This window comes from Apteryx mantelli, chromosome 14, assembly GCF_036417845.1.
Source record: "Apteryx mantelli isolate bAptMan1 chromosome 14, bAptMan1.hap1, whole genome shotgun sequence".
Classification (NCBI taxonomy): Eukaryota; Metazoa; Chordata; class Aves; order Apterygiformes; family Apterygidae; genus Apteryx; species Apteryx mantelli.
In genome coordinates, this window is record NC_089991.1 from 888,457 (window position 1) to 910,775 (window position 22,319).

At 46.7% G+C, this 22,319-nt stretch overlaps 2 protein-coding genes across 2 annotated transcripts in view; both read left to right on the forward strand.

The window, feature by feature from the left end:
• Positions 1-1,595: 1,595 nt before the first annotated feature.
• GRXCR2 (glutaredoxin and cysteine rich domain containing 2) lies at positions 1,596-8,606 on the forward strand. The gene is made up of 4 exons (XM_013945918.2): positions 1,596-1,940; positions 5,003-5,218; positions 7,060-7,270; positions 8,574-8,606. Exons 1-3 carry the CDS (start codon positions 1,596-1,598, stop codon positions 7,237-7,239), a joined length of 741 nt encoding a protein of 246 aa, XP_013801372.2. The 3' UTR covers positions 7,240-7,270; positions 8,574-8,606.
• Positions 8,607-9,394: 788 nt separating this feature from the next.
• Positions 9,395-22,319, forward strand: part of PRELID2 (PRELI domain containing 2) — a 28,316-nt gene continuing 15,391 nt past the window's right edge. The window contains exons 1-4 of the mRNA XM_067304845.1: positions 9,395-9,501; positions 16,902-16,959; positions 19,014-19,087; positions 20,853-21,013. Coding sequence (XP_067160946.1) covers positions 9,427-9,501; positions 16,902-16,959; positions 19,014-19,087; positions 20,853-21,013 — 368 coding nt within the window. The 5' untranslated portion in view covers positions 9,395-9,426. The remainder of the gene's footprint in view (positions 9,502-16,901; positions 16,960-19,013; positions 19,088-20,852; positions 21,014-22,319) is intronic.

The following is a 22,319-nucleotide window of genomic DNA, read 5'->3' on the forward strand; positions in this document are numbered from 1 at the left end:
GTTGCTTGGAAGGTCTATACTGAACAGGGTTTTCGTCCAGCACCAAGTGAATGCTTAGTATTTCACTCATATGCACACCTCTGAGCTGTCTTCCTAGTGCTTTGTGAATGAATCATTTTAATAAACATAATACATGAAACTATTGAGAATATATAATTTAAAAATAGAGCTTTTAAAGCTAAAAGATATAGTCTGGGCAGGAGGTAGGCAGAAAGCTTAGCTTAAGCCCCACAAGAGGAAACTGCATTTAATTGTGGAAGCAGTTTACTGAAATATGGAAACTCGAAAGAAGAGAGATTGTAACTATTGCTGTGTGTACTCGATATAAATAGTTATTATGAGATCTTTAAGAGGTAGAGAGCAGTCACTCTGCTGATGCATTTTGTGCTAAATATACTTTTCCTAAATATCCTCTCCATTTCTTTCCATTTGAGAGGAGGGATAAAAGCCCAAAGTATACATACAGCTGGGAACGGGGAGAGCAAACTTCTACTTTAACAGAGCAAGAAAGTACATGTCAGCAAGGTATCCGTTTCCAGGTAATTGGCAGAGACCTGAAAACAACGTCTTATCGTAGGAAGGTAAGAGACTTGGGTCATGGCTAACTGCATGGACCGAGGGCGGCACGAGCATCGAGGAACTCAAAGTGCTTCAGTCAGACCCTGAACTAGTCGTCTATCAGTAACCGGCATCTTGCGGAGCTGCTGCACCAAAGGGAGACGTGCACATGTGCGCAGCACTGAAAACTGTTCTTTTCTGGGGAAAACCTAGGTTCCTGGGGCCTTACCCCTGCTGCTTTGCACCTTGCCTCCTGTAAAGAATAAAACGGCCGAATTGGTGCAGCTGTGTTTTCTGCCCTCCTTGTACACGTGCGAGGGGCTGTAAAAGAGCAGCGGCTTGGGCCGCCTGGGTCTCTCAATAGGCGACTGCCTTTTAGAAACACAAAAGCAAAACCAGAATGGTCAAAGGGCCCTGAAAGCCGGCAGGAATTACCAACAGGGACTGAAAGCTAAGGAGAGAGAAAATCTTAATTAGATCTCCACCAGCCTGTAGAGAAACACGTTTGGATTAAAATGAAATGGAGCTTTGTATGCTCAGGGCTTCAGAGCAAGAATGGGAGAGGAATTATTCACATTTGCTGTTTGTGAAGCTGGATTGCTTTTTCTCTGAACTTGTCGTTTTAACTTTTCACCTTGTCAGAAAACTGTGAAAAGCTGCTGGTGTATTTGGGATAGTTCTTATCGCAGTATATAGCAGAAGCATTTCCATGGCTTCAGAGGACGGGCAGAGTTTCCTAATTTAATCCTGTCCTCCCAAAGTTAACTCCTTTTCTCATCTTGTAAGCCAACCTCTCCACCATTCAGTAAAGTTCAGTGCAACTTGCCTTATATTTCACCACCATAAGTATTTTCTCTTTGTGAATATCTATCAATATTTAATACAGTGGTGTCAGCTTAGCTGTAAGATGAGAGGAACTACTAGAAACCTTGAATTATACATTGCATAGCTGGGGGAAGCTGGGGAGAGTTTTCTTTTGGACCCACAGCTCTCCTTGCTGAGCTGATTTCCAGGAGCTGCAACTTAAAATCATAGAAATGGATGAGCATCAGAAGAAACCCAATCAAAGGCTTGAGGGAAGACCCCGCAAAGTGAGGTTCAAAATATCCTCAGCCTACAGTGGTCGAGTGCTAAAGCAAGTCTATGAAGATGGCCAGGAACTTGAGCCCCCCGCGAAAGAACGCTCTCGGCGGCTCATCTGCCACAGCTTTGAGCCGCAGGACCACTTCTGCGGGGCTGGGGAAACACCAGAACACAGGTTTTATTCACCAGCCAAGCTGACTGCCCAGAGGATCAGTATATTCAAAGAGGATAAGAAATACAATCTCACGAGTAACTCTCCTCTCTTCACTGACTACCAATCAAGCGAAAGTCATTGCAGGGTAAGTAACGTCCAGCCTAAGTTCTTCAAACTCTTTGCAAACCAGCTTCAAACTAGACCATATTTACCATAATATGGGAGCTGGAATCTCAGACTGGGACTTTGTTCAGATGTAACTCAGTTCTGCCAATCCAGTCTTTTAAAAATGTGTCTGTAAATCTTCAGCCTTTATGCCACAAATTCTGCATTCTGCTTACTCTGCAAATTGCAGGAGCTGCGTGTTTTGCAAAAGGGCGGTCAGCGAATGAGCAGCATCTGTTATCTGTGCTTCACTTTCTCTCCTTGCTGGGTCAGCTCTGCAAGTCTGCATTTTACAGAATAATATATAGCAATTCCATGTATATCAATATTTATTCATATAGCTGTATTACGATTTCTAATGGTCGAATGTAAGGTGGAGATTACCTAGCTTTGATGTTAAAGTTGCATGACTTGAGCTGGCGAAAAGGCCAGTGTGCCTGGCAGCATACCAGTGACCCTCAGAGTGAGACATCTACATCCTGCAGAAAGCCGGAGGTACCCTTCAGTGCTTTGAAATTCCCAGCTTAGTTTCACTGGGCAAATAATTAACGCCACTGCTTTATTAGTGCCTCTTTAGCTACAACAAAAAGCGCATATATGCGTAATATATGTTCAGCTGATTAATATACAGGGATTACGTTCAGATTCTTATCTTGCCAAATTAGATATGTATCATACAGCTATTTGATTTTCTCCAGTCTACATGTACCAACTAAACAATAACTCATATAATAATGATGACATATGAGCACTGTTAATAACATAGCCACATTACACTTATAAGTACACAGGCTCTAAATGGTGTGTGTTATATTGACGCAATCAGCAGATTTGTAAAATTCAAGGTGAGTCTGCTCAGGAAAAAAGATAAAAAGGAAGACCGTGTAAGCTAGCTAGCTTGGTGAATTGATCTATAGATAAAGCCTTTCTCTGGTAGACGGCTCATTCAAAGCCGGTTCAGATTAGTAGCAATGAGCAGTATTATCAAGGAACGAGGCCGTCCGTTGTCCAACAATAACACACATCATCCCAGTCCTACAGTGACTGGTTTCTTTGCCCCCGTTGCTAGCAGAAGGACCAAGAATTGAATATATCCCTAGAGAGAAATTTGAGTTTACTCAAGTGCATCAACAGCTGCAGTAAAAAGTTGTAGTGTTACCTGTTCTCGTCTTTGAATAAATGAGGAATGCCTCTTGGACCGTTACTTTGGCACTCCCGCAGCTAAAGAGACTGAAGAAGCTCTTTAAAAAGTATAAAATACTTTTTATGCCTTTTGTTGAATACTTTACTTCCACCTTAAAAGTCTATTAGTTCTTGGTGCTAATCAGAGTTACATGTAGGAATCCCAAATTGCTGATAGCTGAAGTGTATTTAGTTGATGCAATAGACATCTAGTTTAATTGAAAATACCAAACCACAATGAATATTTGCCAAAAGACAGAACACTCAGGCGCTCTTGTCTACACCATTAACTTGTTCTGTGTTCTTGGGAAATGCTCATCTCTATTCCCTTGTTTCCCTAACCATAACCACTTTGAGTAATCACCCTATCCAATACCAGTTCTGTTTTGTATCAACATCCTCTTGGCATTTGGAAGCACCATGTCTGCACAACAAACATGAGGCTTTTAAAAAAGCCTTCTGGAAATGGGGAGGATTTCTGCTCACCTGCTTTCTTCCCCCCTGCTTCTGCCCATGCAGAGAAGCGGATGCCAAAACGCCAGGGGAGCCATCAGCTGATTTACATCGGCTGATGCAAGCCTGGCATGGTATTTTCTTAGAATAGAGCCTCTCCTATTGCATTGCTTTTTGACACAGATACTTGCACAGAGCGAAATATGAACAGTGTGTAAAGCAATAGGCTATGGGAGCTGCCACATGATACTTGGTTCAGAGATAAGGGGAAAAAGGACAGGTAAGCAAAATGCTGCTTTCAAAAAGGTGATTGACCAGACCAAGATTAGTTTTAAAAACATTAGAAAATAATGCAAATTCGGGTGTCTCCTTGGCTGTTTCAGACTGGCTCCTCACTGTTAGGAATAGAATTTTGATTTAATAATGTGTGTTTTTTTTTTTTTTTTTTAATCTGACCACTTTGCAAGCATTAAATTGCAAGGAAAAGAGGTTTTCCTGCTTGTGGATAAGGAAAAAATTTTCTGAAAGTAATGGAAAGGTCTCGTCTGCACAACAGCTACATGGATGCCAGCTCATACAGTAGCATGAATTACAACATCAGCTGAAGCTGTGGGTGCTCAGTGGGCCTGGAGGTCCAAGGATGCTTCTTGGCCAGCCTTGCTTTTTAATGATGAGATCATGCTTATCCTCCTTTCTTTCACCCACCTTTTGATAAGAAAGTGTGACGATGAGTGAGGCGGACAGGGCAAGGGCTGTATAAGCGAACAGTGGAGCTAGTGTGCAAGGTAGTTCGTGAACAGACCTCGATACTAGAACTTTCATTTCTTATGAGAGAGCATGCTGATGAGGACCTGAGTTATTCCCGCATGAACCTCTGAATATTCCTCTTCATGTGGATGAATAACCCAAACTGTTTTCTCACACTCTTTTAAATCTGAAAAAAACCCTCAAATGCTACAGAATATGTCACCATTATTTGGAGTTCCTATTTCTGGGCAAAACCATGGAAAAAAAATTGTTACACAAACTACTCAACCTTCAAAGAAATGTAGGTCAATTTGCGGTGCAGAAATTGCTCCCCTGTTCTTAGAATTGAGGATTTTTTTTTCTTGAATATGGGGCTGAAGTGAGAATTTACATCCCAGAAAGTTTTCCCCATCCTGAACATGATATTCAAGCAAGACTTATAAGATTTGATCCAAAGTCTACGTCTGACTTCATGGCCCATACGGCCACCTTCCCACGAGCACCCTGCTCGGGCTCTGACCTCCTGTGGCCCGTTGGCTTGCTGCAGAGCCAGCCCAGCAGGTGACCAAGCGGAGCGCGTATTCCTCGGGAAGTCCAGGGATCGGCAGAGTTTGCAGAGTGTTTTTATGCGGGCGAGATACTCATAAGACCCTTCTACAGACTTCCCCAATTCTAGATTTTGGCAAGATCATCATCTACACTAATAACCTGAAAATCATCCGGGCACCAATGGACCAGAAAGAGCTCGTGAGAAGAATCATCCAGACTGAGGGAATAAATGATTGGGCCTTCAAATACCGGGAAAGGAAAGAAAGATTTAGTGATGGACACAGAAAAGATGTGGAAAAAAAGGTTTCCTGCAGCCAGTACGTGCAGGTAAGAGAAAATGGAACCCAGCGTTTTCTCCCCAAGGCTTTTGGGTCTTACAGGCCTGGTCAGATTGCTGAGCTTTCCCACCAAGCCCCATCTATGTCTGTATCTGACACTTCCACTAAAGTTGGAATAAAGCATCAGTTTTGCTCCTCTTCCAGCTTGGGAGGTAATTAATCAACCTCGCAGTGTGCTGTCTGCACACCGGGGACGACTGTTCCGTTTCTGCATGCTCCTGTCCCCCAGTTCTTTTTTCCCCTTACAGGCTTTTCCCCTGTAGAGGTTTTTACACTGTTTATGTATTTCGGCTTAGGTCTTTCCTTCAGCCCTGTCTCCCGGTGGAGCAGGAGAGCAGGCCTGAGAGTCGCTCCAGCCTGACCGGGCTAAACACAGCTGCTGTGTGGTTGAGACTGCCCGAGGCTTAAACTTTAGTATAATCTGAAATAAGATTAAGTCTTCCATTTGTTTTCTCACGGATTAGTCTTTCTTGGTCAGAATCCCAATTAGTCTGACCATAACTTGATCCCACAGAACAAAATTTTGCTGTATAAGGCAACTATGGAGCATTGCTGTTTTGCAAAACTGAAAGTGCCTTCCTGTGCTTAATGTTATCTTAGATGTTCTGCAAACGCAAATCTTGCTTATGGTTCACTTGTGTAAAGACACCATGAAAACTGAAAACAACCCTGGAAAACTGAATAGAGATTTTGGCCTTTGTTTTGTGTAAGTTTTGATATAAACTTGATTTTCAGAAGCAGGATTTCATCATAAAAACCCAGATTCATCCCATGTACTGGCAGGCACCTATCTGAGCCATCAAAAATCACTGCTAGCTGCTGGGAGAATATATGTAGAGAAGGATTTCCATAAGGTAATTCATTGCCTTCATCCAATTGCCCCCACTGGAAGAGCACACTTTGGAGAAGGACAACAGCTCCTGTACGGCATCGTTTTAGAGTAATTCGTTAACCTTATAAGAGTTCAACAAAGTATATCTGTTTGGGAATAAAATGTAAAATCTGAAGGTCCCAAGATCAAGATTTTTTTTAAGAATAATTTTGGACTTTATATAGACCAGTACTATAAACATTAATTTAAGGACAACCAAACCACAGGATTGTTATTCCTCTGAGGTAAATCAGTTAATTGGGACTATCAAATTAATAAGTATCAATATGAAGCATATCTGGCACCAACTCTACGTAACATAATTTCGACCTAGTTCTATAATGCTACGCAAAGCAGAGCCACCGTACAGGAATGATGCAAACCACTGAATCTGACATCAAAAGAATGAACCTAGGCAGTGATGCATTTTCCTGATGCAGGACATCTAATCATTTCCGGGCTCTATGGAAGCCGTGAATTTCAAGACGGGATTTGGCAGAGGACGCCCGGCACCCGGGGAGGGAGCCGCAGGCACAAGGGGTGGCTGGAAAGGAGCCGCGCGTGCGCGTGCGCGTGCGCGAGCCGGGGTCGGTGCGGCAGAGGAGGCGTCAGGCACGGCTCAGGCACGGAGCTGCAGAGCTGAGCGGACAGGACGGGAACGCGAGTGCAGCTGCACAGACCCTGGCAGGAGAAGAAAGGCTGAATCTTAGCGGTTGGTGTTACAATCCCAGCCACGTTAACTCGTGTCATTTTGTAGAGGCATCCACAAGCCGTGCCCAGGCACGTGGGAGCCTTTTCCTGGAAGATTTTGCTGTAGAGCGCAGGGTGTTGTTGGCAGAGGAGTATGTCAGGAGCGACAATTACCTTAAAGACCAGAGGACAGAATTTCCCTCCTCCAGGTGCTTTACTGACTTTGATGTCTGACATCGAATAACTGATTTTTGCGTGATCTGTTTCAGAAAGGAGATGCTGAACGCAGCTGTTCCCAGTGTAAAGGATCAGGCTCTGCTCCTTGCTCGCTGTGCCATGGAAGCAAGTTTTCAATGCTGGCGAACAGATTTAAAGAGTCCTACAGGGCTCTCCGGTGTCCTGCTTGCAACGAAAGCGGCCTGCAGCCCTGCCGGATCTGTGCTGCGTAATCAGAACCACCCGCCCTTCGGCAAGCTACAAGTACCGCATCAATATTTTGCTGAAAACTGAATTATTTAGTCTTCAGGCAGCCTAGTTATAGCGGCAAGCTTTCAGAAGACGGGCAGGGCACGCTCTCGTCTCAGCGCAGACGTGAGCACCGCACCTCTGCTGCTAACTGTCCCTTTGGTTTGCTGCCTACATCACTTTGATTTCCTAGCTAGCGCCGACCCCACTTTGCAAGCACATGCCGTGTTCAGCCCTGCGCAGGGGACACTTCCCCTGAAGCTAAAGGGAACTGCCTGCATGCAAAAGCCGAGCACTTGCGTAAATGTCGCTGGGACTCGGTCTAGATTTCCTGGGGCTGGGACTGCGCCTCGGCAAGACGCTCGGTGCGCGAGGTCCTGAGGTGCCAGGGGCTCCCGCAGCGAACAGCAACGGGCAGCAGAGGTGGGTGCAGTCTGGGCAGGTCAGCGACGCGCCAGGGTGTGAAGGGTGTTTGTACGGCAACAGCGGAGAACCAGAGCAAATGCCTCCGCTGGGTCTTAACTTGCTGAACACCTTAAAATTACACCAGGTTCTGTAATTAACTCTATACTTGCCCTATAGTGGCATTTCCTGAAGATTTTGCCCATTTTTGCATCTGCTGTAACAGACACAATGGCTCTTTGGGGGTCTGATTTGGGTAAGGAAACTGAAGACTTTTCCAAAATCAGGAGCTATGAAAAGAAAATTTTACAACAGTTAATTATAATAAATAGAAGTTAATAAAAGTTTTTAGCCTTATTATTGCCCTCTGCAATGCTCAGCACTTTTCAGGCTCAGGCTGGCGGGGAGCAGGACTTCTGTTGCTCAATATTAATCCCATGTTGTAATTTGCAAAATGTAAACTCTGATTAGCTTGATAAAGCAATGATGCTGAATACTTAGCAAGCTGCCACCGGTGGTACCGAGCACAGGGGCTTCCAAAGGTGGAGGCGAGCAGGGGAAATTGTATGTTTTCCCAAAGCCTTAACTTATTACATTTTATATTCATGGATGATGCTAATGCAGCCTTAATTTGCATATTACCTCTGAGACTCTGATGAGTTAAGAGACTGCTTACATGTTCCTCATGCTGAGGTTGCAAGCCTAGGCAGGGTAATTTATGGCCAAGTTTCCACTTTGCTATTGTAGGTTATAAGATTTCTCAGAAACACTTAAATGATTAGAAATAATGCCATTTTAGCTCTTAGACTTCCATATGTTTCCTTCTGAAATCCTTCAGTGGGCGCTGAAGATTTATTTTTCAAAAAAGTGCATAGAGCTATTGCAGATATTTGATTTCCTTAATCTATCGCATCAGGATACTGCACTGTGAATAAACGCGGCCCTTCGGGTTTGGAGTGAGGGCGGACGAGACCTCACAGATCAGAAGTCGCTGTCAGGCAGAGCTCTTCCCCCGGCGCGACCCGTCTTCGTCTCCGTTTGTTGTGCTTGTTTAAAAGTTTGCCAGCTTAAGAGAAACAAAAAGCAACCGGGCAAGATTGTTGCCTGAAAGTTTAATGTTTACAATAAAACTAGACGCAAATACATTATAAAGTCACTGTTTATTGTTCGTCACTAACTCCTTTGCTCCTGTGCCACCGTGACTCCCCGGGGCAGCGTTGGCCGTTCCCATTCCTGTTCCCGTTCCCTGCGGCCCTTCCCGCGAGCCGGCTGCAGGGCCGCGCAAGCTCCTGCCCCTCGGGTGCAGCCTCCGCAGGGAACGAGGACCAGGAGCGCGGGATGGGCCCGGCTGCCGGCGACACGTTGGACGCCGCTCTGCGGATCGGCGCGGTTACGCTCGCGGGGGGTTTGGGCCCGTTGCGGTAACGCGCTGACCCGGCTCGGCCCATAACGCGACCCCGGTTTGCGGAGGAATTGGAAAAGCGCCGGGGGCGGGGCGGGGCCAGAGGGGGCGGTACCTGGGAGGGGGCGGGGAAATGGGCGGGGCGGGGCCAGAGGGGCGGTACCTGGGAGGGGGCGGAGCCGAGGGGCGGGGAAAGGGGCGGTGCCGGGGGCGGTACCAAGGGGCGGTGCCGTAGCCGGGGGCGGTGCCGGCGCCGCGGGGCGCGGGCAGGAAGGGGCGGCGGTGGCGGGCTGCCGCCGGGGCCGCTGGGCGCGGCCGGGTCGGGTCGGGTCGGGTCGGGTCGGGTGGGTCCCGGTCCCGTCCCGGCATGGGGGTGACGGTGGAGGTGCACCGCGTGTACCGCTACCCCTTCGAGCAGGTGGTGGCCAGCTACCTCCGCAAGGTAACGAGCCGCGGCCGCTCCCCCGCCGGGGCGCGGGGCGGGTCCGGCACCGACACCGGCACCGGGTCCGGGTCCGGGTCCGGGAGGGGGAGCGGCCGCCCCGGCCGTGGCCGGGGGGTCCCGTCTGCAGGGGGCGGGAGGCCGCAGCCGGCCCCGGCCCCGGGCGCAGCGGCGCGGCGCGAGGAGGCGCGAGGAGGCGCCGCCTGCCGGGAGCGCTCGTCTGCTGCGGGCCGGGCTCCCGCTGCGCCCCCGGGCGGCCCCTTCCCTCCCCGTCCCGGGGCGAGGCGGGAATCCGTCCTCGGCGCAACACACCTGGGAAGCGGGAAGGGGTCTCCTCTCCGGCGCGGCGCTGCCCCATCCCGGGCTGTCAGCGCTCCAGGGCCGCCTGGCAGAGGCCTCGCTTCCGCAGAGCCGCTCCGAGGGAAAGCTGAAGCGCGTGTGCAGCCGGCTGCTCGCCTCGAGGGGTGGGAAGCACAACTTGACGCAGGTGGACGTCGATAGCCGCATCCTGTCCCCAATTCCGTTGGGTTTCCCGCACCCGTGCGGCCCCCGGGCCCTTCCTTGCGGGAGCCCCCGCTCGCTCCCTCGCTCCCCTGCCGGCTGGGCGCCCCGGCAGCGTTTCCGCTGGCCCGCGGTGGCGCGGGGACCCACGGCACGCCGGAGCGGTGGCCTCGCTCGTGCCGCTGCGGTCGGGAGCGCGGGAGGCAGAGGATGCCCCTCTCTCCGGAAACCCTTATGAAAAACCATCAGATCCTCAAGGATCGGATCAGGCTTTGGGTTGGGGTCGGAGCGGAAGCCAACACGTTGCTCTTCGGCCGAGAAATAACATAAGTTTCTCTGGTTTGTGAAGGCGACGTTGGGCTCGCTGAAGTCACGGGACTTTTGGAGCTGCGCTCTGCGGGATCAGCTTCCCATCCTGGAAGTCCCTTTCACGAGAAGTGACCGATGTGACAAACGAGTCCCTAAAACGTGTGGCCGCTTGTTTTTGTTCTTAGGAACCACGTGCGTTTTTCTGATGCGCGATGGCTCAGTGCTAAATGGAATTTAATCGCGGTGGTGATGTTGTGTCCCGCGCTGAGAACGGGAAATGCCTCGCGTGTTAAATTGTTTTTCAAGGGGAAAAAAATCTCTTTCTCACAAGCTGAAGTGCCAGAACTTTGAGCCGCAAATACAGACAAAAGTGCTTAGTCTGCAGTGTTTCTATTTCTCCTCTGTTTCTGTTAATTTTCTGCAGCTGTTTTCTTGGCCCAGAAGAGGACTCTGCAAAAATGCATTTACTGACTTAAAAAAAAAAAAAAAAAAAAAAAAAAGCCATTTCTGGTATTGCCCTGTTGCAGAAATTGTGATCCATATCTTCGGCAGCCTTGAGCAGTCGTGTTTACTAACCCTATACTTTAGTCTGCTGCACTACGGCTAACTAATGGATGTGCTTTGAAATATTAATTTGAAACCTCTGAACAAATTGGAAAAGAGAAGGCAGGCGCCATCTTTTGTTGATTTTCTGGAGCATTTGGCCATTAGAGGTCAGAGGAGAAGCAGAGTTGGTGCCTTTTATTGTGAAAGATTTGAACCAGAGGAGAAGCACAAATAGCAGTTGTGTTCTGTAGTGTACTTCCGTGTGGCTCGAGAAGGGCAGCGGGAGGTGAGTAGTGACCGAATCATGACAGCCAGAAGCGCAGAGCAGAAAGGTTAAAATAATCCTCTTTTCTATGTGCCAGCGAAGTGCGTTGCTTGCTTCTAACCAGGAATTTGATATGATTGAAGAAACAGTTGGCATCATTATTCATGAATCCCATAGTTAAAATTGACCTCAGTGTTCCTGCTCTTGTTCTTTCTGTCATAATTTTGCAAGTTGAACCATTGAATGTTGTTATGTTGCAAAATAGGGTGGGAAGGTGTAACTAAACTTGCTTTCAGAGGAGACCAAAACCAGAACGTTTGGGGTTCTTCAAGGGCGTGTTTGTGCCAAGTCACCTACCGGTTCACCGAAGTGCCATGGATTGCGCGTACTCCAGCATTTCGTGTACTGACTTCTGCTTATGAGCTCTCACATCTGATCATAGGATCTACTTTCCGTCTATACCAAGAATCGGTATGCTTTTTTCCTCCCCATCTCTCTTATGCATCATCTCTTATGTTAGGTTTAAAAAATTACTGTGCTGTGCTGCAGAATTTCATCCTGCTTCCGTAAAAATGCGCTGCGCTTGCAGAAATAAGCCCTCCGCATTCATTAAGTGGAATCAGTAGGAAACTGCCGGTAATCAGGTGGACGGCTTTCTACAGCAGGTGCTGATGGATATGTTGTTATTATTATGTCAGTTCAAAAGCGTGCTAGAAAATATTCCAACTTTGCCATGTGTTTCCAAAGAAACATGATCCAAATCCTAGAGCTGGGTCAAAGCCAAGAAGCATTGCAGGACTCCCATGAAGAAAACAGTCCCATGAGTATGGACTATAGTTACTACTACAGTATTTATTAAATTTATCATTTACTTATGCAGTCTAGTTTGGGGGACATGATGCCCACAAAAGCGGTGGAATATAGCAACAGTAGTGGGTGCAGTTTGCTTTATCGGTCGAAAATGGTTAGAGCCGATCCCAGGATTGGAGTCACCTGACCTTGCGTAGACATCTGTCTACCTGGCTCCCTCCGTAATTAATACAGACGCCGGTAGGGCAGGATTCATCCTGGTGGATGCATTAAGCAGGCCGGGTGACTGGTGGCCGGAAGGGCCTTTTTCTTTCCCTTGAGTCCGCTGCAGACGCCTACAAAATAGGTGAGAAAAGTCCCACCGGAAGCCGCAGCATTAACGTCTCTTGCGCAGTGCTGGGCTGTCGCCCTTTCGCTGCGCGTGGCTTCGTGTCACCCGGGCGGAAATGCCGCGTTCCTTAGATTGCGGAAAGGCTGGATTTGTTGTGCCTTTGTACAGTGCGGAGCCGGATCGGGTCTTGGCCCACGCGCGGGAGCTCCGAAGTACCGTATTAGGCAGTTATTTCCGCTGTGGTGGCCTCCAGGTTGGTGCAGGTGGCATTTCAAAGCCAGCCCATGAACTGCAAGTCAGACATTTAGTTCAAGTATGACAAATTGATTTGTATTTAAAATAAATGTATCTGTATGTGAAAGCATTAAGTATTTATTGATTTTTATCATGGAAAGTAATTTGCACAGTAGATCTGCTAGACTTTTTTTTTTTTAATTTACATTTATTCACAACCACCATCCTTCCAACCCAATAATCAAGTGGAGGAATTAGGAAAGGTTTAGCTGATTTTTTGCAGTGTCACTGTTTCATTTAGTTTGAATTAAAAAGGAAAAAATCAGAATATTTATGAATTTAAATATTATTTTTTGCAAGTCTTTGAAGCTGTCACTTTGATTTATGTGGACTCCATTTGATCTTGCATGTAAAATCAGCCCTTCACTGCTTTGAAATATTTCATTTTTATACCAATCATTATGTGTAACCTGCAGTGATTTCTCTCTGCTGCTAAACATGACACCACTTTTAGAGGCTTGTTATTTCCCTCAAATAACTTTTAAGAAATATCACTGTGGTTAGAAACTGTTTCTTTTGATAAATAATCTTACACATTCCAGTTGAGAAAGGGAGGCAGGGTCTTAATTCCCTGGATTCAGAATAATGACTAATGGGATCACTTCATTTGGTTGTTCCTTGAAGGAAACAAGCAACATGTTTGCAGGAAGAGGGGCACAAGAGCGGCTCGTTAGAACTTTAATTGCCGGGTTTTTGCACGTGGGGAGCGGGGAGCCTCAGTTTCGGTGACCGGTGACACGAGGCCGTAACCCCTGCAGCTCCCTGGGCGTCCCGGGTGCTGCGAACGCTGGGTGATTTTCTGGACATCAGAGTCTTGGTGGTTCTGCGCTGCCGCTCGCTGACGCCGCGTCCCTGGCTCTGCATTTGTAGAACGGACCCTGACGTCTTCGTGAAACACTCGCCATCATCAGTCAGGGCAGGGAAAAGTCATTCCAAAGACGTTGATAGCTTAAAGGCAAAATCGGTCTCAGGGCTTCTACTATTAGTAATTTGTCAGAGCTCTTTCCAGAATGATGGAGGGGCGAATGTTTTTAAAATAAACGAATCTCTCCGGAAAGAAATTTATTACGGGAGCTCATTGGAACTATTTAATTAAAAGAAATGCTCACACTTCATCCGGGTAATTATTTCTTTTTTGAGAAAGAATAGCATTCTGAATTACGCTTTCCCCAGATATACCGGGAGATCTAGGTAACACTGCAGTCTGAGGAGTATTTTACGGAGACAAGGAGTGAAGATCACCCTTAAGCAGAAGGAGAGATGATGGTTGCGAAGGGGAGAGGTCCTGGTGTCTCCTCTCCTCACCCGTTTCCCAGATACGGAGACCGTTGCGTTTGCCTCCTCCTAGCGGGACTGTCTGAGCCAGGCTCGTGTCTTGGCGCGCGCTGGCGTTGTGTTTCGAGAACCGTGGCCGCGATGCCGAGTCCCTCACTGCCTGTGCCGGCCCGCGGGTCGGTGCGGACGGTGGGGCCGCGCTCGCAGCGCTGAGCGCTCCGAGTTGTCCTCTGCCCCGCTCCCTTGCTGGGATGTGCGGCGCGTCGTAGGCTTGGCCACAAGGTGGCATTCCCTGCTTTCCCGGCGATGCTGGGGATGCTGCAACTGGTTCCTGTGCTTTGAGCGTGTCGCTTCCATCCTAGAAGCTCCGAGTTTTGTGTTTATTGGTGTGCTTGTCCCACCAGCGTAAAACCAAGAAAATAAGCAGCTATTTCAAGCCCTGTTCTCAGCAGTCGCTGCTCTTGTTTTCAAGCAGTTCATTCATGGCAAATGATGTGCCACAGAGTAAGAGCAGGTGCCCTTTCGGGGCCGGCTGGGTAGAGCAGACGGAGGGGACGTTAGCTTCACCTTGCCAGCTCCCAGGAACGCGTGATGAGACCGGGTCGGCAGCCCGTCTCCGGTTTGTCTCGGCACTGTGTCTTGTCTCCTGGCTCAGCGCGTTCTTTGGTGCGTGGCCAGCAATTGCACTTGCAGCTGAGCGGCGTGCGAGGGAGACCTTGACGTTCACGTGCAGCCACGGGTTAAGGCTGCAGCAGGTACTGGTGTCCGCGGTTGGGTTTCTTGGACACTCTTGACTGTAGGAGATGGTTATGCTCATGCTTAACAAATATGTCAGTCTAATTCTTGCTCATTTGATATATATATATATATAGCAAACTATAACTTCATTAGGTCAATGACTGACTTTATCCTCTGTCAGGTTCTTGCTGGTGTGGTGGTGCTACCAAAGCGTATGTCAGCAGTTAGTGCACGCATCTGGTCATGCCGCGAGCCTTCAAAGGCAATTGCACTTGCGTCTCTCCAGGCTTTGTGGAGTTCTGGAAGTCCTCGCTCCGTCATGTGAGCTGACACAAAAGAAGGAGCTGGGAAGGAGGACGCTGGAGTCTGTGTCACGTGTCACTTCTGAAAGTAATTGCGATGCAGGGACCTTGCCCGGGCAGCGCCGAGCGGAAGAGGTGACTGCGGGGCCGTCTGCATTTGCTGTGGCAGCCTTTCAAAGGAGGGATGGGACTTCTGCGCCTGTAGCGCTGGGGAGGAATTTTACTGAGCCTTGAGTTACTGCAGGCCTGAAGTAACAGCCAGGCTGAGATCTTTGTGCTGCTGTTAGCTTTAACGTCCTCAGGGACTGGAAACCGTGCAGGGAGGCTGTGCTTGGCTGGAAAGCCTATTTCTGTGGCTGTTAGACTCTCTTAGCCATTCCATCTGCTTGTAGGCTCTTAGCGTTATTTCTTTTACTCTGCTGTGTAGGAAATTGAGTCTATTTCTGTTTAAATACTTGGGTAATAGAGCCTGCTATTTAGTGAAAGATTTATGTAAATGGCTCTTTGTTTCACACTATTGGGCCTTACAGAGTGTAAGTTACGTTGATAATGTAATTATACCACTACTGCCATTTCAAAGCAGCGTGTTGTAGAGAAGCCTCCAATTTCTGCATAGAATAGGACTTGAAAACCTTGCACTTTTTTCTAATCAACTTTTATTCTGCAGCAGGAAGAAATAGTAGAGCTGGATTATAGAACAGCCTATTCTGGAATTATAGATCTTTTTAGCTCAGAACCCAAGATTCTTTTAAATCAGAATTTTAGAGCAGCTATTATTGCACATAATAATTGCGCTGCCTAAACTCATTTAGTCTTAAAATGCAATTTTCCCATCTTTGCTCATGCTTCATATTTTTGTTTATCGTTAATCTTTATCAGGTATTCAGTATTTCTTCAATCTGGCACCTGCATTAACGCAGCGGTTGCAGTAATTTTTGACTATTGTTCGAGTTTGGTGTCTTGTGCTTTAAATTTTATATTTCATAATTCTTGTGACTGTTACTTGCTTTTCATCATGGGCGGTCCAGTCCTTGTAGCCCCCTCGGTGTCGTCTCTAGCCAGGGGAATCCTGTGCGTCCCAAAACGGCATCTGACTCCTTAGCAGTCCTGTTCTCATATGTGGATTTCTTACAGCACAGGTTATTCTCCTACGGGCAACCTACACGATTTCTGTGCAGTTCATGTGCAGTGGGGGACTTGGGGCTATAATCTGCGTTCTGCGATCTTTCTTTCAGCCTTGGAACAGCTTAGGCGGAAGGAGGGAGGTTATCCGTAGCAGGGCAGGCGGTGGGAAGCTGCTCGTTCTTGCCGTGAGCCGGCCTCCTCCGGAGCGGAGCAGAGCAGTGTGCTGCTCCCTTGCCAACACGGACCTGCGCGCCGTGATCGCAGGTGACAGCCTGCAGTCAAGTTCTGCTAGAAACGGCCGCAGGACAGTGAGATGTTGCATACAATATTCTGCGTTCAGGTGACGCTCTACAGTAGCTTTCCTGCTTTTTGCCTCAGGAAAGGGGTTGTACGGTAATGCGCTTAGCAGCTGTACGGGCAGCTTGCTGCAGAAACTCAGGGCGCCGTTCGCCTGTGCGGAGTGCGGCACGACAGGATTCGGGACTGCCAAACTGCTGCAAGCTGTGGTTAGCTCCCAACTGAAAAATATGATAGCGTTGGTGAGAGTTTGGCATTTATGTATGTCACTTTACTTCTGTTGGAAGGTGTCTGTGTGTTGCAGAGGAGCTAAAATCTCCCCTTCAAGCAGTTTTTCTGTAGCACTGTTGTGGGTTTTCTGTTGTTTGTTTTTTGATTTTATTTTTCCCAATAGCTAAACTAATATTACTGCTATAAACTAGAATTGTACGTTCAATAAAACATTTTAAATTCTACCTTTTAGCTAATTAGAAGATTGGTAACGTAAAGCAGCTCTTACCTGTGAAGAGAAGCTATGAAACTGCTTTTGACTATCTGTGACTGTTAGCAATTTTCTTTTGCCCACGTAGACAAATGGTAATGTTTACACTCTGCATTTTCATCCCAGTATCCTAGTCCCATGGAGAAACACGTCACAGCTGTAGAAACAGTGGAAGAGAAAACAGGTAAGCTGGCTCACTTTCCTTGCAGAGATCATTAAGATTATTCATAACCTTTAAGGTTAATTATTAAACAGTTGTGTTTCAGTGGAAGGTGGCACTGCAGACATGGATGGGCTTCCAGCATGCTGGGTGTTGTACGAGCAGGAGCAAGAAAACTTTAAACCTTCTCCCCAGAGCATTTAATTGCATTAAGTATTTGAATTTTCAGCTTATTCTGAGCTTCTTAGATATGATTTGCCTTGTTTCTCTGTAGTATTTTCTTTTGTTGTATGTGTCCTTCACATTTCTGTGACGATTTCTATCTGCAGTGCTCGAAGGATCAGATTTAAGGCCTCTGGAATTAACTATAGCGAGCTATGGATCAGCGCCAGGCACTCCTCAGACATTTCGCTGCTTCAGTTTCATGATCCCTGCTGAAGGAGGGATATAGTCCTGTTCCCACTTTACAGATGAGGAAATAGTTCCGGGAATCAGTATTTGCCCAGTTGCCTTGTGGGACGCTAACAGTCAGAAAGTGAACACAGATCCTCAGTCTGTTGCTTTCGGAATTAGAATTCCTGAAATACTGAAAATTGGTTTTCACCATTTGCCGCTTATTCATGATATTGACAGGAAAAAATATCTTCTCAGGTGGGAGCACATCAGTCAGACAAGGATACTGATACTGCACGGATTCTTGTTTTCCAGTTGCCAAGTTTGCAATTTAACAGATATTTGCAATTAGGCACTTAAAGCAACATGCCTGTGGAGACTATGTATTAAACAGTTATGCTGCCATATGGGAAGCAAGTACTGTAAAACTTTGTGTGGAAATAGCCATATTTCCAAATACTGGAATTGTAGTCAGAATCTCATTTGGGATGAGATAAGAGCTATTGGACTTGAAGCGTTAGTCCCAAGCGCTCATGGATGCTCTTTATCATACATTTAGAGTTGTCTTCTGTCTTGCAGCTTAGGCTTGATGGTGGCTCTTAATTCTGGGGTTATGCTCTCTTTCTAAGCAAGTTGTTATTGAGGCTGCCTTGAGTTTCAAGAGAACAGAACATTAACACTGCCATTGCAATTTTTTTCAAATGCAGTAAACCACTTGTTCTGGAAAATGCTTTTTCTGCTCTACATTGCATGGAGATACTTCATATTACCATTCATGTGATGTGTGTGTTAGAGTTCTGAAAACTGAACCCCATAAAGTTTTCATTTCACAGATCCTACCAAACAGTACTGTTTGGGAAGGTACTCTTTTATCTCTGGGAAGTCTTTAACGTGGGCTGCCTGCCAGCTGGCTTCTCATTTGAGAGCATTGTGAGGCTTCTGCTCTTGATCTAGGTCATTAAATATTAAAATGCAAAGTGATTCTAAAAGCCAGACACTTTTTGGAGATACTAAATAACTATAATTTGCTTCCTAATAGATAGTTTTGTCCTTGTCACTGGGTCCAATTCAATACAAAAATAAATGTGTAATGAGACAGGACTCTCTTGCAAATCTCCTACGCAGTATGTTTGCCCAGAGAAGGTGCTTGAGAATATAAATTGGGGTGTGGATGGAAACAAAGCAAACCTTGAGCCTGTGTGTCAGTCCAGTAGCTCAGGAGCCTGTGCTTTTCCCTCGCCCCAGTCGACGTCCAGCAGTACCGCAGAGAGCAGGGTGCCTCGGGAGTGCGTGCTGGGCTCGGCATGGGCTTCGACGTGGAGGCCGAGAGCGGCTCTGCGTGCAGCGCTTTGCTACTCACACGTACTAGTGTAAATGCCAGTAAAATATTTGTGCCACACCATCTGTTCTTGGGTGGATAAGGGGGCTGGATAGTAGTGATGGATGCAGATACCCTCCTCCTGAGACACAGTGCAAAATGCCAGTAACAGTCTTGTTTACAGCCTTCTGTCTGGCAAAGGAGAAGAAATACTGGGTTATACTTTAAAAAAAATCACGATGTACCATTAATTTGCCAGCATTTCTGCTTGCACATTTGGTCTCCTGCAAGTCCTCCAACTATTTTATTTTTATTGATAAATGGTAATATTTGCTGCTGTAAGTTTCTGATTTCTTCTTATCATCAGATTTGTCTACAGGGATTATTTACCGGAGGAGAATTGCAACGTGTCAGAATGTAATTCCTGAAATCCTAAGAAAGGTAACTACCTAGAGAAGTTTAATCGAGTTATGCCATTGTAAAAGCAATGCATGGGTGTTGGGGAAACGTGACGTAAAGATGCATCTAGTCAGTGTTTCCAGCAGGCCTTGGCAGCTGGCCGCCGGGGGCCGGACCTCGCTGCGGGGCCCGGCCGGCCCGTTGCCTCGTCCCGCGAGGCTGAGGAGGGCTGCCCCGGCACCGGCCGCGGCCAAACGCCGCCTCTGCAGCGCGCGAGCGCCCCTGCCCTCCGAGGCGTCCCGCGACGATGCTGTCGTTGCCATTGGCGTGGTGCTGGGCTCCGGCCCCCGTGCCTGCTGGGGATGGGCCACGGTGAAAATTCAGGCGTTTCCCCCCATTCCGATATAGCAGTCTTGTTGCTGTCAGCTCTCACGGTTTTTGTATGGTTCATGGTATTCTTATAAAAGTCCAATCTCCTGGATCTCAGAGGGGAGAAAATGCATATAAAGTCTCAGAAAGAAGGCGGCTGATAATATACACTGGGCAATTATTTCTAAGCCGATCTCATGTGTTTTGGATGTCTGATCCATGACTTCTGAATACATTGGGTTGTAATCTCTTACAAAACCATTCTGTAAATGAATTCAAAGAGAATAAAAATAATTAGCATGTTGCAACTTAAATACAGCATAGTATCCTTATAGAAAAGATAAGGCGCGAATCCTTAAAGGCTGTAGAAAATGTAAAGCATTGGGATGTGCAACCCCTTATTGTTTATCTTCTGTGTCTCTCTTTGTGGCAGTCCTTTCTTTACAGTTTGTGCAATGAGAATTAGCCCTAATTTGTTACTTTTTTTGTAGTAGAGTATGTTGCATAAGATAGTCTATGTACAGAAAAGTATATTTATGTTCATGCATGGTTCAATAACTGTATTATTTTACAGCTTGTATGCTTAAAAAACAATATGTACCTTTTTTTCCTGGTACTCAAGATACTGTATGTTTATGCTTCTAAATATTTGTTTTTCTTTTTCAAGCCTCATCCACCAAGGAGAACATATCATGTCCTATACATGCAGAATGTAAAATAAACTAATGGTGAGATTTTCATCCCTTCTTTAGCCCACACGTGCTAGATAAGTCATTTAGTTTGACAAGTGGGCTCTAAAAGCAGAAGGCCTGCCTGAGGGAGATTTCTTTCAGCGCAGGAACTGAAGAAGGGAGCTATAGTTGGTGTTTTGACTATGATTTTGTAATCTGTTTTGCAAAGAGTGTGATGGGTTCGTTGCGAATGAAGGCAGGTTATGTAGCCTTGTGCCCGCTGGCAGCGGGGGACGGATCGCTGCAAAGCCCGCAGCGCCTTAGTGTTTTGTAACCTTCGGGCTGGGCGAAAGGTTGGTAACAGGATGGTGCAGAGGTGAACGCTTTGGTTGCACCTTCGTGTTTTGGCTGGCAGTTTTTGTCCGTGTTTTGCATGTAGCTCTTGGTAAATGGGTTCTGTTATCCTTCATTGTTTTAAATAGGCCATCAACAGCAAGACAGGAAATAGGAAGGGATTCAGGTAACTTAGCATTTAGTAGTCTTGGAAGTCTGGCTGGGGACTGAGCAATTTCTGTAAATCTCTGAGCACTTGCATGGCCTTTAGTAGCTGCTGTCGAAGTTTACCATTCGCACTGGGGCTAAACGCAGGTGACTCTTCCTTAAACCTCAGTTTTATCATCTGAGGCTAGTAATATATTCAAAATATTGAGAAGTGCTCCTACCCTCAAAACAGTTTCTTTCAAAGTTATAATTCTTCTACTTGCCAGGTCAGCGTATTAAAAGTGTCTGACATCTACTTAGAAGAGGAATCTTGGCTTAATATGCGGAAAAGAAATATGTCTATGAAAACTCACTGTCTTACGTGGACACAGTATGCGTCTCTAAGTGAGGAATCCGTCTTCAGGGAGAGCTTGGAAAATCCAAATTGGTGAGTGCTGGCCTGTGAATACAGAAGTGTGTATGCACCTGCTCAAGTTGGCTGCTGCGGCTTTGTAGCCCTGAAAATTTGTTTTCTGTTGCATTTGAATGCTTGGAAAGAGAGGGGTCTGGATGATGATTTTGTTTGGTATGTCTTCACAGCATTTAAACCAGCAACTGTAGATGCCCTGTAGCTTAGGCTCTCTGGCTAGAGCACAAATAATTGCCCCAAATTAATTTTCTCTCTGTGTCATAGCATGCTAGCCTGCTGTTCCTGCACAGTAGGCGTAGCCAAAGCTTTCATTTTGCCCTCACGTCTGCCAACAGATGCCTGTCCAGGAGCATAAAATTGTGAGCTAACTCCTGCTTTCCAGTCACTGGCATGGAGCGTACGCGCTCCCAAACAATTTTCTTTCTCCAGTGTTTGGCCCACTATTACACCAAAGATATAAGCTATTTTAGGACTTTTCCTGGGAAAATAGACATTGAAGCTCGTGCAGAGCGGAACACAGATTCCCATTAATTCTTACTTTGCTCTGGTGTCCATTGTAATTAGTCATTACTTTTGCCTTGTCGTGTTCCCTGGGAAGCATGTCGGGGCGGTTTGGCAAGGTCCATTTTCTTTTGAAAGCTCTAAGGATGTTAAGGAAAACAAACAAACAAACTTCAGTTCCTTGTGGTTTAGGCATTCTTGAAAGCCCCAGGCTAGGACTTAGCTGTTAGAGGACATGTTTTTCTTGCTTTTTAAACTATTTTGTTTCAGTTTGCTGGGATCCTCCAGCCTTACGTTAAGGCCTTATTGAGGCTTCTGAGAGTGGAAGCTTAGAGCCTCACCTAAATCTTCATCTGGGGAAGACAAAAATTTCCCTCGCATCAGAATTAGACTGCAACTGTGGATGTTGGTTCTTTTGGTGTAGAAACCCTAAGTACTTCAGCTAGTCAGTCACTTAAGCTCTGTTTTCAAGGCTCTTCAGTTTCAGTTTAGAAAAGATGCTGCCCTCAGCATGATTCTTCTGCTTCTTGAGACTGGAGCAGGAGAGCTGTCTAACCTCAGTAGTGATTACTGCTCACTCTTGCCTTAAAGCATATTGTGGCAATCAGGAAAGTGGAGAAGCAGCTAAATTAAAGGTGTATCTGGGCTGCCAGTAGCTGTGTGATTGCAACCTCAGCAGGCTTACTTAAACTAGCTTTCACTTGCCTGCCAGGGATGACGGTGCCTCTGGAGATAAGGTAGCTGTTGATGAAGGTTAGCAGCTATACTAGATACCTGTAGTATCCCATGGACCTCAGCTTTACTACCCCAGACAGCTGGATTC